Below are 16,124 nucleotides of genomic sequence, written 5' to 3' on the forward strand. Positions count from 1 at the left end.
GAGCGCCCTCCCTGGCCATTTTCCTGTCTGCAGGCCCACCTTGCTCTTGCACACTGTTCTCTTGTTCCGGTTAATCAGCCCAGGTCTCAAGAGGGCGCTGAAGCAGGCCTGCAGCAGCCTTACGGAGGGTACCGCAGAGTCGCCTCACCTCTCAAGCCCTGGGTTTCTCATCTGTACCAGGGGAGTCATCAGAGCACCTGCTTCATAGGGCTGTTCTAGGGGCCCAAGAAATAACGTGTGTGACAGGCGTAGCTGAGTGTAAGGCAGGGCGCTCAGGGAATATTAACTTTTATTACTAATATTATTGGCCTCCTAAATCCAACCTAATGGGGACTATTTTTCTAGAAAGAGGGTTCCAGGCAACAGTCATCTTTTGGGGTGTCTAAACTCACGACCTTCAAATGACCTTCAGGGCCCTTAACACAGATCACAAGCAGCAGGCCCAGAATCTCAATGAAAAGGGAGTGCTGGGTGGTTGTGTCAAGACTCCTGGGGGAGTGCTAGTGAAAGAGGCAGGACACAGCTGCCCCTCTCATTCAGAGCATCCTGGGGGTGTCCCAGACCCAGGCACAGGTATGCAGTCCTCACTGTTTACCTACCAAGTGTTTTCCCGACATGTTCCATGTGCCAGGCACCAGCATACTATGGCGCCCTCCTTAGGGACTGCGTTGTTGGGGCAGCCACAATTCAGGAGCAGTTCGCAGAGCAGGTGTGGAGACTTTCATGCCTCATGTGCCTCCACCAGCCCAGTCCACCTCCAGAGAGGCATGGACCTTAGCTGAGAATTTGGGGAGCACTCAGTAACTTGCTTCATGAATATTCATGCTGGCCTCTCCGGAAGGGACCTGTGAACAAACAGCATCCCACTGAGTGGGCTGGGCTGAGCCCATGAAGTGAGATGTCAAGGTCTCCTTCCTGAGCAGCCTCCTGTGCCCATCTGCCATGTCCCACCTGAGCCAGTTTAAATAATGTAGCCACCGGAAGCCAGGGGGCACTGAAATGATGGCCAGTAGTCAGAGTGGTGACCACATGAGGCCTGGACTGTGCTGCAGTTGACTTGCCCCCCTGAACTCCAGAAAGGCCCTGTCTGACTTGCTCAAAACTGCTATAACCAAGAGCAGTGAGGGGGCGGGAAACAATGTAAATTTATTCTCGCAGGGTGCAGGAGTCCAGGAGTGGGAACTCAAGGCCTTGGCAGGGCCATGCTCTCTATACGGGCTCCAGCAGAGGGTCCCTCCCCCTCCTCCAACTCCTGGTGGCTCCCAGCGTTCCTCGCCTTCCAGCAACCTGACTTCAGCTTCTGCCTCTCCTTTTTCTGGCCTTTTCCTGTTGCTCTGTGTCCTCTATTCTTTTTTATTTTGTATGACCTTATTGATTTCTTCAAATCTTAAAATTTTGTGAAAAGGCATTAACTGGGTTTAGTCACATGCACTGTCCAGGTGGACTTAGCAACACATTTTTTCTCAGGGATGTGTCCTTGGGCAGCTCTGGGAAGGTGAGTGAAGTGCATGTTGTAGGCGACGAGGCAGGGTGCAGTGTGGAGCTTCTAAGTGCCTGGTGCAACTCAGGTCAGCAGGAGATCTTGTTCTTTTGGTCATCTTTCCCAACATTACACTCGTTGTGACCCACTCATAGGTCACACACCCGCTCTTCTGCACTGTGCTTGGAACTGTGGGCAGAAGCTTTACCAGGAGGGAGGTGGCTAATTTGATGGCTATTGGGCTGAACTGGAGACAGGTGCCACCGCACAATACAGGTGCCCATTCCAGGGAAGCATCTCACTGTAGATTCCAGTGGCTGAAACCCGTGCAGGAGTGATAGGGCTTGGTACTCTTGGCAGCGTAGTTGTTGATCCACAGTGAGACCTGGGGCCACAGCTGTTTCCATGGCTTCCAGGCGTTATGGCGTTGCCTGCCTTAGCAGGGGTCCCCAGTCTGCCTTGTGGGGCTACAAATCCTGGGTTTTGAATTTTTCTGTGGATTCACAGTGTGTCTCTATTCTCATAAGGACAGCGGTCACTGGAGTTAGAGCCCATCCTAAGTCAGGATGAGCTCACCTTAAGAGTCTTCAATAATTGCAGCTGCAAAGATCCTATCTTGAAATAAGGTCATGTTCTGAGCTTTCACTGAACACAATTGGAGTACCCTGTCCAATGCTCTGTAGCCCCCAAGGAGGATGGCCTGGCAGGGAGTTGGTAGGGGTGCCATGTGTGCCCTCTTGGCCCTCACAGGTGCTCGCTAGCCCCGTGGCACTCCTGACTATTCCTGTGCCCCATGGCTCCCACTCTGTTACCATGGTCTCACATTCCCTGAGCCCCAGAGCTTCCTAGGAGATATGTGTCGTGACCAGCCAAGCTCGGCCTGCGCCTCCTTGCCAGGCGCTGGTGTCCAAGTGTTGGCCATAGTCCAGGGTATTGAAGTCCAGAGAACACACAGATGGTTCTAAAGAACTTCTCTATGGAAACCGAGATTCTTCCACAAACCTCATTGTCGCCACAGCACTGGAATCTCATCCACACAGAAGGCGCTGTTGGCCTGGCTGGTGAGGGCCTGGGTCTCCCAGTGCCTGGGGTGGATCATGTGCAGCCATATCTTTACAACATGATGCTCAGCACCCCATCTCGTCTGTGGCCCGGTGCCTGGTCTTCAGGCCCAGCAAGGCTGTGGGTGCCCTGTTTACCTGAGGCTCCCTTCATTTACTCAGCCACAGGGGGCACAGGGGCCGGATGCCTTTGAAGGCCCTTCCTGTCCCCAGGTCCTTGGTCTGAAGCATAGAAATGCCTCTGCCAGCTGTTGGGGAGTGGCCAGACTTTTGGAGATGAGAGTGACCTGCAGACCCATCAGATGGCCCCTCCACAGAGGGGTGCTCCCCTCTTGATGGCCCTGGTGCCCACACTTCACTAACTACCTCCTCGCGATTCTGATATTCATCCAGATCTTGCTGATGTGCCCTCTGCTGGGAAGACTCCTAGGACACCCAGGGGACAGGGCCTGGTGGCCCCAGCTTTTGTTGTTGGAAAATCATTATTAAAACATGCCTGAGTCATGACAGAGCAGAACACATCAGCTGGTGTCAGCCTGATGGAAGGTGGGGGGAGAGTTCCAGCAAGGTAGGGCCCTCCTGGAACATCTGACCCAGGGAAGGCTGTTCTGTGGCTGGCAGGCAGCGGGGATGTGGGAATAAGAGCTTAGGCTACAGCTGGGGTCTGGGCGAAGCCTAGTGAGCCGGGAGGGTAGCAGCCATGGCAAGAGGCACACAGGCTCTTATATCTCTTTTGCTTCAAACTCATAAGTAACAGGGGACACAGGAGCTCTAGGGGAGGCAGGTCTTTGGGCAGAATGTGGGTGCCTGGCCCTCGTGGGGACAGGTGTTTTTTAGCCAGCAGTTGGCGACTTCTCAATGCCTCTCAACCTCACCGCATTCATTGCATCAGCTCAGTCACTCTTTGGGTAGATCGAGAGACCAGGTGACCACCGGCATGCAGGGGTACCACTGGAGGTGACTGTGCAAATCATATGAGACCCCTGGGAAGTGTTCCCATCAGTGAGGGCCTTGTGGTCCAGGCTTGGGATTGAGCTCTGGTCACAGGTCCCTTGTCACCTGGGCATCTTCATGAAGGGGTCTCTCCTAAGCCCTGCTGGCTGTTCATCTTTAGCTTCACAGCAGCAGAATATCCTTGGGCACAAACCCCCAGTAACAATTCAGAACAAGGCTTTTCTCAAATTGTGGTGGGGGCAGGAAAGGGAGAAAATCTGGGACCCTCAGAATACCCCAGAGAGTCCATTCATTTATGGGTTGACCCCAAGGGGCAAGTTGGGGCTATAGTCTCCCTCCAGGTCTGTCCCATGGGAAGAGAAGTGCGAGCTGATGGAGAATAACAATATTTTTTCTTCTCTTTAGATTTTTAGATCTTTTAGATTTTCTTTTATAGATTTTGTTTACTGGAGAGCCCTATGTTTCATATAAAAATGTTGCTGTCATTCTTTTAATTGTAAATGACATTATCATTACACAGAAAGTACACAGATTGTAAGTGCACAGTTCAGTGAAGGTTGGCATGGACACCCCTGAGTAATCCTGATGAATCACAATCCTGATGAATCTATAGCAACCAAACACCTACCTCATCCCAGGTGTTACTCTTATCTTGCCTTTGTAATACCATAGCAGTTTTTTGCCTCTATTTGAACTTTATATCAATGATATCATACAGTGTGAACCTTTTGCATCTAGTTGCTTCTCAAAACTACTTTTGTAACTTCTTTTCATTGGTGTATAATATTCCACCATAAAATTATACCACAGTTGCTATCCCTGGGTGGTTTCCAGTTTGGGGCAGTTATAAATTTTGATGCTATGAACATAAGTCCTTAACATGCATTTCTGTTGGAAATATATCTTGGTGTAAAATTGCTGGTCAAGAGTATGCATGAGGTAACAAGATATTGACTGCTGGTTTTAAACATGCTCATTCGTGAAAGTGGGGAATTAGACCATGGGAGCAGTGGGGGGCAGCTTTTAGCCCCAAGGCTCCTCTCAGGGTCAGTTAGTGACACAGCCTTGAGGAATCATAACTGCTCCCCACCATGTCCTTAAGCCCCTAGGTATTGCTACAGGGCCCCCTCCCCTTGGGCCAGGGCCACTCTCTGAGAATCTGTATCACAAGGCCGAGGGGTCCCTGGATCAAGGTAAAGGAGTGTGGATCAGGGGACCCTCCAATTGTGCCAGCCTTAAACAGCCACCTGTCCAGAGGTGCTTTGTGCCTCTCCCTGCCTCTCACTACCTCCCCCTACTGCTCTTCCCACTGGTGTCCACCCAGCCTAGGAACAGGACTATGAGCACCCCCTGTGGCTCCCACCAGGGGGGACAAGAGATGAATTTCCCTTCTTTTTTTTTTTTAATTTAGTTTTTAATGAAGTACCTTTTTCTTACACCTTTGTTAATTGTGTGGCAGTCTAAGATCTCTCCCTCCGGTGTGGATGCTGAAGTAACATGCAGACCCCACTTGCAGGGGAAACACTGTGGTTCCTCTCTGTTGACTTAAATTATATTTAGTATAATGTTAGTTAAATACGTTCAAACATAAAGCTAGGTGCACATTCCTTATGCACAGAACTCTTTTGCAGCCATAAAGCTAAAACAAATTTATAAATGAAATAAAAACAAACTGCAAAACCAATAAACTTCAAATTAACAACATTAATTTAATGGGACAAATGATATTGTTTTCCAGAAACTGAATCAGCGCTCCCAGCATGGTGCTGGGCAGCCTGCTGCCGCACTGGTGTCTGTGACTACCGCATGCCAGGCGACGACTCAAGGCCTTCCCACCCCTGGTCTCCTGTGTGCCCCTTTCACAGCCTCCATCCCCTCCATCTTAGAACCTCTTTGAGCCTATCTTTGCTCCTCTGTAAAATGGAGAGTGATACTGTTTGTTGCGAGAGTTCAACCAGTTGCTGTGCACACAGCAGCTAGCCCCAGCTGACCTGGGCAGACCACGTCTGCAGCCACATAGGCCTCATACCCAGAAGGCACCACCTGGGCTTCATGTTCTGCTGTTGCCGTCTTGAAATTCTTAGTTCTTTTTTGAAGCGGGGCCCTAAATTTTCCTTTTGTGCCGGGCCCCACAAATTAGGTAGCAGGTACTCTGCCCAGCACAGAGCCAGGCACACATTGGGCACACAGTCGTGGTTAGCTGCTACTCCTGGTAGCCTGTCCTCAATATGAAATGTGGCTCCATCATGATATCTTTCACTGCAGGTGGTTTTGCCTTCCCATTAAGAGTGGGGCTTGCAGAGGCCACCTCGGGGGTGGTAATTGTACTGGACTAATTCTTGCAGTGCCGAGTATGCTTGGGGCAAGGACTGGGTGCTGACAGGGGGTTAGCATGTCCGCTCACATGGGCAGGCTGAGCACACCGACCTGGTGCAAAGCCCCTCTCTCAGGACCAGACCCCCAGGCTTCACCAACATTCAATCACTCTTATCGTAACTGGTGCAAAATGGGGCCAGGCAGAATACTGCTGTTTTCTTGAAACCACTTAAGTAGGTGGCCAGAGTTTAAGTTAACAGGTTATGGAATGGAAGACACTTTAATGGATTAGAAGCTCACAGAGAGTTGCTAATTTAATTTCCTTTCTTTATTGCCATTCTTCTAAAAAACAGCTCAGATAGCCCTTTTCCAAGAGCAAGATATTAATAATCACAGCCTCCTGCTAGAGAAGGGAAGGGCATTACAATTTTGCAAGGTCTCTCTATTTGTCCCTGGCAGCTCAAGTCTCCTCGGCCGGCCCAGAGGGGGCACGGTCCCGGGGATGCACTCCTCAGAGTTCTGGAATGTGAGCATGGCACTTGGCTGCCGTCACCAAACTCAGTACAGCCCTGCTTGGCCAAAGCACATCTGCAAACAAGTCCACCAGCCCCAGCCACTGCCCCTGCTGAATTGAGGGGTCTTCTAAAGACAATGGTACAATTCCACCTTGGAGCACAGGCATTAATTTCATCCATGTCCTCATCATGGAGGATTTCATCCCCAAAGGAAAGTAGATCTTCCCTTGGGGAATGGAGCAGGTTAAGGGCAAAGCTTACTCCCTGAGCTTGGTAATCAGCCCTCAGGAATGGTCTCCTGGCGCAGACGAAGAAGAGAACCCAGGCTCACTCTCGGCAGACAGAGTAGGGATGGAGAGTGGATGTGAACCCTCCCTTACCTGTCAGTGCTCCCATCAGCACCCCTGTGGTTGCCTTCTTCTACCTGAGTTTTTCTTGGCTACAAGAAGGCCTAGGGACAAGGTTATGTGACCAGGGATGGATTTGTTAGGGGTTGCTTCTCCCTACCACCCCCTTTTCCGGGCCTCCATGGTCATCAGTGCATCCCCTGTTCTGTGCCCCTGGGAGCACCACAACTTCTGCTGGCAGATCCCCCAGATAACCCAGATAACCCTCCCTTATTACCCAGGACATCCATGTGCACAGGGGAGCCACAGCTGGGTGCACAGGGCCACCCCCGAGGGCTCTGGGCCATGCTGCTCAATTCTGTAGTCACCAGCTACACCAGCTCGCCGCGGAGCCTGAGAAAGGCTCCTCCAGAGAGACGTGCAGGCAGATTGTGACGCCTCGGAGGGGAGAAGAAAGTAAAATCTCTCCTTAACTTTCATACTGATTATACATGTTGAAATTATATCCTAGACAGAGCGTTAAATAATGTATATGATGGCAATTAGTATCACCCGCTTCTTTTGACTTTTCGAGGAGGCTGTTTGACAATTTAAACCAGGTCTGTGGCTTGCACGCCTTCCATCACGTTGCGTTGGGCTGTGTTCCGTTTCAGCCAGACAGCGCTGCTCCAGCACCATCAGAAGGTCAGAATTCTGACACAGGGGTGAAGGGGTAAGCCTCCCCTCACAGGCCTCACAGCGGGCCGCTCCCCAGCTCTCCCAGGCCTCCCCACCTGCTCCTGCGTGAGAGGGACACTGTCGGGACCTGCCGCCTAGTGGCCCCCAACGAGGACGACGAGGCCGTGTCTTAACAGATGTTCTCAGCATCAGAAAGTCAAACTGGGTTTGCAGGGCCCACCCGAGTACTAACAGATGGTCCGAGTTGTGACTTTTCTCTTCTGAGTCTTAGTAACAAGTGTGGAGAAACAGTCACAGACCCCTTGGCACATCAGTGCCCGCGGACGCACCGCCGCGGTCTCGCCTCTGGTGCAAACGCAGCGCAGTCGCTCGCAGCCTAATAAATCGGAAGAGTTATTATTCCTTTAAAATGCAGACATATCTGGGGTATCCACTTAACGACGCACATGGAATAAATTACTTTTGGATGACAATTTTTAATTGAATTGAACTAACAGCTTAGTAATATGTTGCAATAAGAAGAATATTAGGATGATTAAAAGATCTGAAAACTCTTGCGAAATTAAATGATTAAACATAATGCTGAGTAAATGAACAAGCCCGTGTATATTAATCAGCTGTGGGCCTCGGTAAATGGCCGGGTAACTTAATGCGCATTACGGCCCTCCGCACGCCTGGCTTCTCACACTCCCGGCTCTCCATCACGGCTCCTTACCGCCACGCGGGCACGCCGCTTTTCCACAGATAAACAATTCACTAGTGATTTAGTGAATGATGGTTGCCAGAGCTATTGCTCCTTGGCAAACACTCATTCCCTTGATTATGGGCTCCGAGGAATGGCTGCGGAGGTAATTTTCAGTCTTGGTTTTTAATGAAAATGAAACTTTCAGGGGCAATAATTGATAGAACTCTGGCTTCCGTTCTGATCGTAGGAAGTGACCTCCCTGACCCTCTGCCCTTTTTGAGATCCCTCTGGTTTCCCATTTTCCCAGGCACCGCCATGGGCTTTCATCTTCTGGGGATCAGTCGGGCATGTTGGTCGTAGAAGCAGCAGAGGGTGGGGTGTCATGTTGGGAGGAAAAGCTGATTCCAGGGGCGGGTGGCCAGGCTGGCTGCTGCCGCAGGGAGGAGGAGCAACAGCTGCGAGTAGTGGCCCAGGAGGGCGTCACCCATGTGCGTCCCTCTGTCCCTGTGCCACTCACGGTGCCAGCCAGCACCAGCAGGTGCCTTTTGCATGACCTAGAAAACTGATTAACTCCCTTCCTTTGCTCATCCCCCGCTTGCCCAGAGATAACACAGGTAATTTCTTTTCTGATCGTATAAATCTTTCATGCCTAAGTCGCACTCATAATTAGTTGCATAAAAATTCAGGTTACGACTCGGGCTGTTATTAGGAAACATGAAAACAGTGGAAAGTTTTGTTTAGCTCTCTAATAAAAAACATTCTCAAGGTCTCTGTTACAGAAAGCAGAGGGGCATGGTGTCTCATTAAGGGTAGAGTGCATTCCAGAGCAGGAGCTCACTTGTTGGACTTAATGCTGAATTTAAAAAAAAAAAAAAAAAAAAAAAAGCCCCAGCCCCTCCTGGCGGATCTGTGCTCACCTCAGCCTGCACTGCCGCTGTGACCTCCTCCAGGCCTTTCCTCAGTGGGGCTGAGAGTCCTGTGCTTCCCAAACCAAGTTGCAGTCCAGCAGCGGTGTCCTCTCAAATGAAAATATATTCCCCAAACTAAAGTGCTGACCGAACTCGTTTTGCAGCATATCACGCTGGAAAATAATACAGTGGAATTCCATTAAGTCGATGACTCCTAAAGAACAAGTCAGCTTTCTTAGAAGTTCAGATAAAGCGCTGCAATTGTCTCAATGGTTTAGTGTAATCGGCTACCAGGGGCACTGGATTCATCTTCCCCCCATTTGGCAAATTCAGAGTCATAGAAAGGAATCACATTCCCATAATTACCCAAGAGATGAGAGGGCCCCACCACGAGTGAGCTGGCAGGGCTTCGTCTCTGCAGCCACCGTGGCCCAGCTCGCACCCCAAAACCCAGTGAAGGAAGCAGCACTCCCTGGATCCAAGTGAGAATGTGAGCTGCCCCTCAGAGAGCCTGGTTTGAACAGCAAGGACTTGAGTCCTTTTTTCTAGAGGCTACCACTCCCAGGGCAATTCTGAGTTATTAGCCTCGTCCTTTCCAAATGACCACACCTGCTCCACCCGAGACCCAGCCATTCAAGGGCTCTGGTCTTGGGTAATTTGGGGTTCAGGTTGCCAGGCAGAGGAGCTCAGGGTGTCTCGCTGAATCCCAGCCTTCCCATCATCACCAAAAGTGCAAGTGCCAGACCCTCCCCACAGCAGATTTCCTTCCTTATTTTTCTCCAGGGCAGAAATACTGAAAATATTTAATTTGTCAAAATTCTGGAAGCCCAGGCCTGAGCCATCAAGGAGAGAGGCAATCAAGACTTTGTCATCAGAGGAGGCGGACGGCCCCAGTGTCCTATCAAATTTAGGCCAGAATATATCTCGCATTATGGTAACTATGCCCTTCAGCCGCTGAGCCGTTCGGGAATGGAGCGCTAATACATTCTGCGGCACAGTCTCTTTATGGGGAGGACGGGATCCCGGTGCCCCTTGACAGAGCGAGAATAATAGCATAATGCAACAGAACATTTTTGAAATGCTAATGCACGCTCCCCGCAACTTAATTTTATTTTTTTCTTATTGGCTTTTTATATGACATTTCACAGTCCTGTAGCCTCAATAGCTGGATCTGCATCGTAAAAATGACAACACAGTGATTTAAGGAGGAGAGTCCATCAGAGCGAAATGGATGGTGTGCTCTTAAAGCATCAGTTTAGCACCTCTTACCTGGGGTCAGTGTTCATTTTCAATACATCATTAAAGCATCCTGTTAAATCACTCAGAGTAGCCGTGTTCTTCTTCCCTGTCTCCATGTTGGATTATGGAGATAATGAAGTAGAACCACGTTAGGCAAGCACATTTTGTGGTGTTAGGGGGCTGCCAGGAAAGGCTGACCTGAATTAAGGATTTGGAAGGGGAAGGAGAGAGAGACCAGGCATGCGGACATTGCAGTGTCTGAGCCACCGATAGCATCAAACTTGGCCTCCTCTCTCCACTGGCTTTATAAGTGTAGCGCTCACTGAACCAATATTCATGGAAGTCTTAGCTGTAGTCCACCCTGCAGTCAGCAACCCAGCGAGCCGAGAGAGGATGTGCTAACCCACCTTGTAGAACTCTGCAGACCCCAAGTCTGCAAAGGCCAACAATGAGCAGGTCTAGCATACCTTGGAAGGAGCAGAGCAAGGGCCTGAGCTCTAGTGCAGGAGTGGCTCAAAGGATCGGGCTGATTGAACACCCCCAGAACCCCAAAGAGCAAGAACCCCTAAGAGCACACCCTCACACCCAGCTACTCCTGTCCAGTCACTATGAGGCCTCCTGAGGGAGCTCTCATTTTTGTCTGAAATATGGCTGGTCCTTGAACAAAACAGGTTTGAACTGCATGGGTCTGCTTATGCGTGGGCTTTTATATAAATTGCTGACATGATCTTGAGGGACTGTAAATAATTTCCCTTATTTTCTGAAGTTTTTTTTCTTGTAGGAGTATAGTATGTCATATATATAACATACAAAATAAGTGTTAATTGACTGTTTATGTGATTAATAAGGCTTCCGGTCAACAGCAGGCTACTAGTAGTTAAGTTTAGGGGAGCTCCAGATTTATTCATAGATTTTTTGAATGCCTGGGGGTTGGTACCGCCAAACCCCTCATTGTTCAAAGATCAACTGTAAGATCTTTTGTTTCCAAGTAATATATGCCAACTTTATGTAACTGAGCATTAAGTTGAAAGATAATCCCTACCAAATCCACTCCTCCCCAGTTCCAAGCTTCAAGAATAACTTCCAGAGACAAAATGGCAGAACCCTACCTGACTTCCTTTCATGCAGGTACAAACCACAGATACTTTTGTGACCTAGGATCAGCCCATACAGCGTGTTTTACCACATGGTTTTCATATTTAAAGCCATATCACATTGTACAAATCGATTGACCTGCCTTTTCCACCAGTTGTGTAACAGTCTGTTTGGGGCTGAAACTGTGTGTTGAGCTACCCCTGGTGATCGGCACTTAGCCCCTTCTCATTGTGTTTACCCCACAAACAATACGGCAATCATAGGCAGATCCCTTTTGCACAGGGGCTTCTGGATAAGGAGGGAGGCACCTGAGATTTATACTTAGATATTTGCTCCCGAGGAGCCAGGTTACAGAAATAAATGAGCCCCATCTCCAGCCCCTCTAGTATGACCTGTAAAGGCCTCAGAACTCCCTAGGACTCTCTGGTCATCAGGGACCTCTGATCAGCCCAGCTTCTCAAACCACCTGCCACTGCTGGTTTATCAGAATCCTCACCCAAAAGAAGCAACAGCATTAAAAGTAGGGCGGTTGGAGCTCTGGGTGTGGGCATGAAGCTCCCCCACAGGGTGTGGGAAGGCACACTTTGACCAGCAATGTGCCTAAAGCCACCAAAGTCTTCTGCACTGCAGCCTGATGCCCTTGGAGCTCAGCCCGCAGACACAGCTCTGGCAGAGTGAATCCAGCTCCTGTTCAAGGGTGACACGCTCTTATGGTCCAGTTACCTGATTACCAGCCCAGCTGTCTCTGGGCATCTTGATTTCTAAAGCAAAGCCCCTTGAAAGCTTGAGTTATGACCAACCAAATTTTTCAGAAACTGCTGCATATGAGCTAAGATCGGATTTGAGTCCACTGAGCTGGTTTGGGGTGTTTGTTGTTGTTTTTATTTTTTTAAGATTTCTTTTTATTTATTTATTTATGCATACAAGAACTGGGGTACAGGCCAGAGGTGCAGGGGTGGGTGGGTGAGAGGATTCACCAGAAACAGAGTGGGGAACAGAACAGGCAGATGTACTGAAATACACTGCTGAGGGGAGCAGCAGGCAAGACAGGAGTGGTCTGCCATACGATGTGGGTTATCTCCCTGGCCCGGGATCGAACTCGTGCTGCAGTGGCTGGCGATAGCTTCATAGTGCTGAGACTTAACCCCAGTGCCACCAGGGAGGCCCATGAGTGGATTTTTATGACTGTATGTTCTCTCAACCCAGCCATGTTGGTTTAACCAGGGAGGGCTGTCTCAGTTCAGAGACAGCTCCTCTTTCCTGAAGTCCGTGGGTAAATGTACCAGAGTCTGTGGCTGCCGATAACTCACAGCACTTCACAAGAACAAATGGACAAGCCCACAATCTGCAGGGGAACAGGGTGAGTGTGTCAGAGATGCTGATGGCACATGGGGGCTTCCTGTTATCCTAGACTCCTGCAGATGAGGGCTGGGGGGGCAGACAGGTATGGGGCAAGAGATCAGAAATAGGCAGAACTAGGGCCTGGAGTAATGCACCTGCTGTTGTTGGCTCCTCAGCGTGAACTCCTTGCTCAGAACCTCTCGTTCCTCATGGTCCAGGGAAAGGCTGAGGAGGGTCGACTTGGCACAGATGGTATTATAGTGGGCAGGAAGGACCACCTCATAGGGACACTGCAGCCAGATGTCAGTATAAACCAGGGCTCCTGGGGGTGAAACTGGGGTCTCCAGGCCTGGTCCTAGGGGACGTGTATGTGGTGGTATTTATAAAGAATCCCAGGATACAGGTGATTGTTTTATCCCAAAGACTTCTGATGCCTCTAAACCTGAATCTGAGCTTGTTGGGATTTTTTTGGTCACATTATGTTTATTGAGATAAAGTAAGTTTACATCTTTGTATCTGCTCTGGGACTTATAGGTTCAAACCTCTACACACGTGTACTTTCACCCCCTGCCCACCCTCAGTGCCCCCACCATCCTCCACCATGTTCCACTGGGTTCCTTCTCCCCCACCCCCAACCTGTGAACTTCCCCCTCTGGTTGCCTTAGTTTTGCAGTCAGATGTTAAAGGTTTGTTATTGGTTTGGTTTTGACTAACACTTTGTGTTTCTCTGTATTCCACATATAAGTGAGACCAGCTGGTATTTTTTTTTGTCCTTCTGACTTATTTCACTTAACATTATCCTTTTCAGTTCCATCTAGGTTGCTGCAAATGGCAGGAGTTCATCCTTTTTTATAGCTGAGTAGTACTCCATTCTACACACACACACACACACACACACACACACACACACACACATTTTTCTCTGTCCTTGGCACTGAGGTTGTTTCCATACTTAGCTATTATAAATGGGCTACAGTGAACATGGGAATGCATGTATCTCTTCTGATTAGTGTTTTTGTTTTTACATAAAGAGAAACTGGGCCTAGACACAGCACAGTTTCTGCTGCAGGTTCTGGTTATGGAGTACATCCAGCTGAGTCCCCAGCATGTGCCCACATGGGGCTTTCAGACCTCCTGCTGCAAAATCATGTGTCAGCACGCTGCCTTCCTACCAGACTGTACATGTGCCCCCTCTGACAGGGAAGCAGGGACCCGGCAGGGGCCAACCTCATGAGACGGTTCAGTCGTCACCACACACTCATTCAGTACCACCCCCACAAACAAAACGCATGAGCTCAAGATCAGTTGTCCCCTGTTGTTAGGGACAGTGGTGCCAGTGCTTGCGGTGACTGTGCCAGTCCTCCCCTGACCCCCGCAACCTGGTTGATGCATGGTGGGTGGGATGCAGGGGACCATGTTGAACTTTGAAATTTCTTTCTCTGCCTTGTGAACTGCTTGATGATAGAGATCCAGATATTTTTCAGGAATTTGTAACTGCCCCCTCTCCCTCCAGCCCTATTGAAATGGAGTGCTCAGAAGGGAAAAAGCAGTGTGGTCCTGCCCCTAAGTCTCTCGCCTTGGTTTTCTTATCCTTCCCATGGAGATAGGACCTCAGATCCCGGGTCACCAGGCCTGTGGGGAGGCTGAGCTGCAAGCCTGACTCCTGGCGTCACCTGGTCTCACCTGAGACCCTGCTGAGTGGGGAATGATACCCGGCAGGCCATGTCTCCAGCATTCAACCCACCAGATGACACATTTGTCAAATTGTGGAAGATAATGTTTCAGACCCTTATTATCACCACTGCCCTTGAGATCACTGGTGTCTATTTTTGAGGACTTAGGCCCTGTCCACCCCTGCCCTAGATCTCTCAAAGGGCACCCTCCCTGGCAGGGGCCACACCCGTCTCTCCCTCAGCAGCAGGCAGGTCTACCTCGGCCCAAGATGTGAGTGCAGCCTAAGCTTCTTCCATGATTTGCACCGGCTTCCCCTAGTTGAGTTGCGACCTCCTAGACATCGACGCTGTGGCTGCCTGTTGGCCCCGCATTTAACCTGAAATTGTTGCCTTTCTGACTTAGGCCCTTTCTTTCGTGATGTGGTGATAGCGGAAGCTGCTAGTCTTTCCTTGGCCAAATGGAAAATTGGGGTTTTTAATTTAAAAATTGCACTTAAGCCTTTAAGCAGGAACCTCCATCTTCCAGTAAGTCGCCAAAATGACTAACACAAAGGGAAAGCGAAGAGGGACCCGCTATATGTTCTCTAGGCCTTTTAGAAAACATGGAGTTGTTCCTTTGGCCACATACATGCGAATCTATAAGAAAGGTGATATTGTTGACATCAAGGGGATGGGCACTGTTCAAAAAGGAATGCCCCACAAATGTTACCATGGCAAAAGCGGAAGAGTCTATAATGTTACCCAGCATGCAGTTGGCATTGTTGTAAACAAGCAAGTAAAGGGCAAGATTCTTGCAAAGAGAATTAATGTTCGTATTGAGCACATTAAGCACTCTAAGAGCCGAGATAGCTTCCTGAAACGTGTGAAAGAAAATGATCAGACGAAAAAGGAAGCCAAAGAGAAGGGTACTTGGGTTCAGCTGAAGCGCCAGCCTGCTCCACCTAGAGAAGCACACTTTGTGAGAACCAATGGGAAGGAGCCTGAGCTGCTAGAACCTATTCCCTATGAATTCATGGCATGATAGGTGTGCAAAAAGAAATAAAAGAGCTCTGGACTATAAAAAAAAATTGCATTTAAAAATACACTTTCAAATTTAAAAAAGGTTTGCATAACTCTCCACGAGGTGTTGCCAACATGAGCAGTTTGGGTGAGCGAGGCCTGGACGCGTGGAGAATGGCCAGGAGTTTGGTTTGGCCCAAGTGGACTGGAAGGTGAGGGAGGGAGCTGGAAACGGGAGCCGGAGAGGCCAGGCACAGGAGCTGAGCCACCTCCCGGGACAGTGGCAGGAGACACCCCGACACCCCAGGGCCGGAGGGTGGAGACATTTCCAGGGAAGCGGTGGACACATCAACCAATAATGCGGTCCTGACCGGGAGCCTCCGTGGAGTGGAGAGGGAGAGGAGTACCTTCAGAGGGGTGCGGGCATGGTGTGGCCATGATTACGAGGATGGGGAGAGGCGGATGAGATTTTGGCTCATCCATCCCTAAAATGGAGCGCTCACTCCGCCAGCCCGCGGCCTCCGCATGTGCCTCGCGAGGCGGGAGCCTCGTCAGTGCAGCGAGAAGCAATTTGCCGTGGGTCAAGATGTGGAGATTTCCAAACTGACAGATGGCAGGGGAGTCTTTGCAGAGGAAACGGAGGCATTTTTCTTACCGAGATCTGTCCTTGGACAAAGCATATATCATAGGGTTCCCTGTGAAAGATAATTTAAAGAACCTACCAAGACAAAGAGAGAGATAAATATCCCATACCAGGAAAACAGATTTCTCACACCCCAATTTTTGGGTTCCATGCATGTTGCCCAGCACAGAGGTTTCAGCAAAGGCGAATG

The 16,124-nt window shown here is 49.7% G+C and overlaps 2 protein-coding genes across 4 annotated transcripts in view; both read left to right on the top strand.

Annotated features, from left to right (window-relative positions):
- Positions 1–16,124, top strand: part of FSTL4 (follistatin like 4) — a 672,816-nt gene that overhangs the window by 571,771 nt on the left and 84,921 nt on the right. The window lies entirely within an intron of this gene.
- On the top strand, positions 14,816–15,346 carry LOC119243474 (60S ribosomal protein L21-like). The gene has a single exon (XM_037509334.2). It carries the CDS (start codon positions 14,831–14,833, stop codon positions 15,311–15,313), a length of 483 nt encoding a protein of 160 aa, XP_037365231.1. The 5' UTR covers positions 14,816–14,830; the 3' UTR covers positions 15,314–15,346.

Source organism: Talpa occidentalis, unplaced genomic scaffold, assembly GCF_014898055.3.
Source record: "Talpa occidentalis isolate TD23 unplaced genomic scaffold, MPIMG_talOcc4v2.1 talOcc4.13, whole genome shotgun sequence".
Classification (NCBI taxonomy): Eukaryota; Metazoa; Chordata; class Mammalia; order Eulipotyphla; family Talpidae; genus Talpa; species Talpa occidentalis.

Bases quoted from the DNA above. Each gene is read 5' to 3' on its own strand.
- LOC119243474 (XM_037509334.2), top strand. From the start codon at position 14,831: ATGACTAACACAAAGGGAAAGCGAAGAGGGACCCGCTATATGTTCTCT.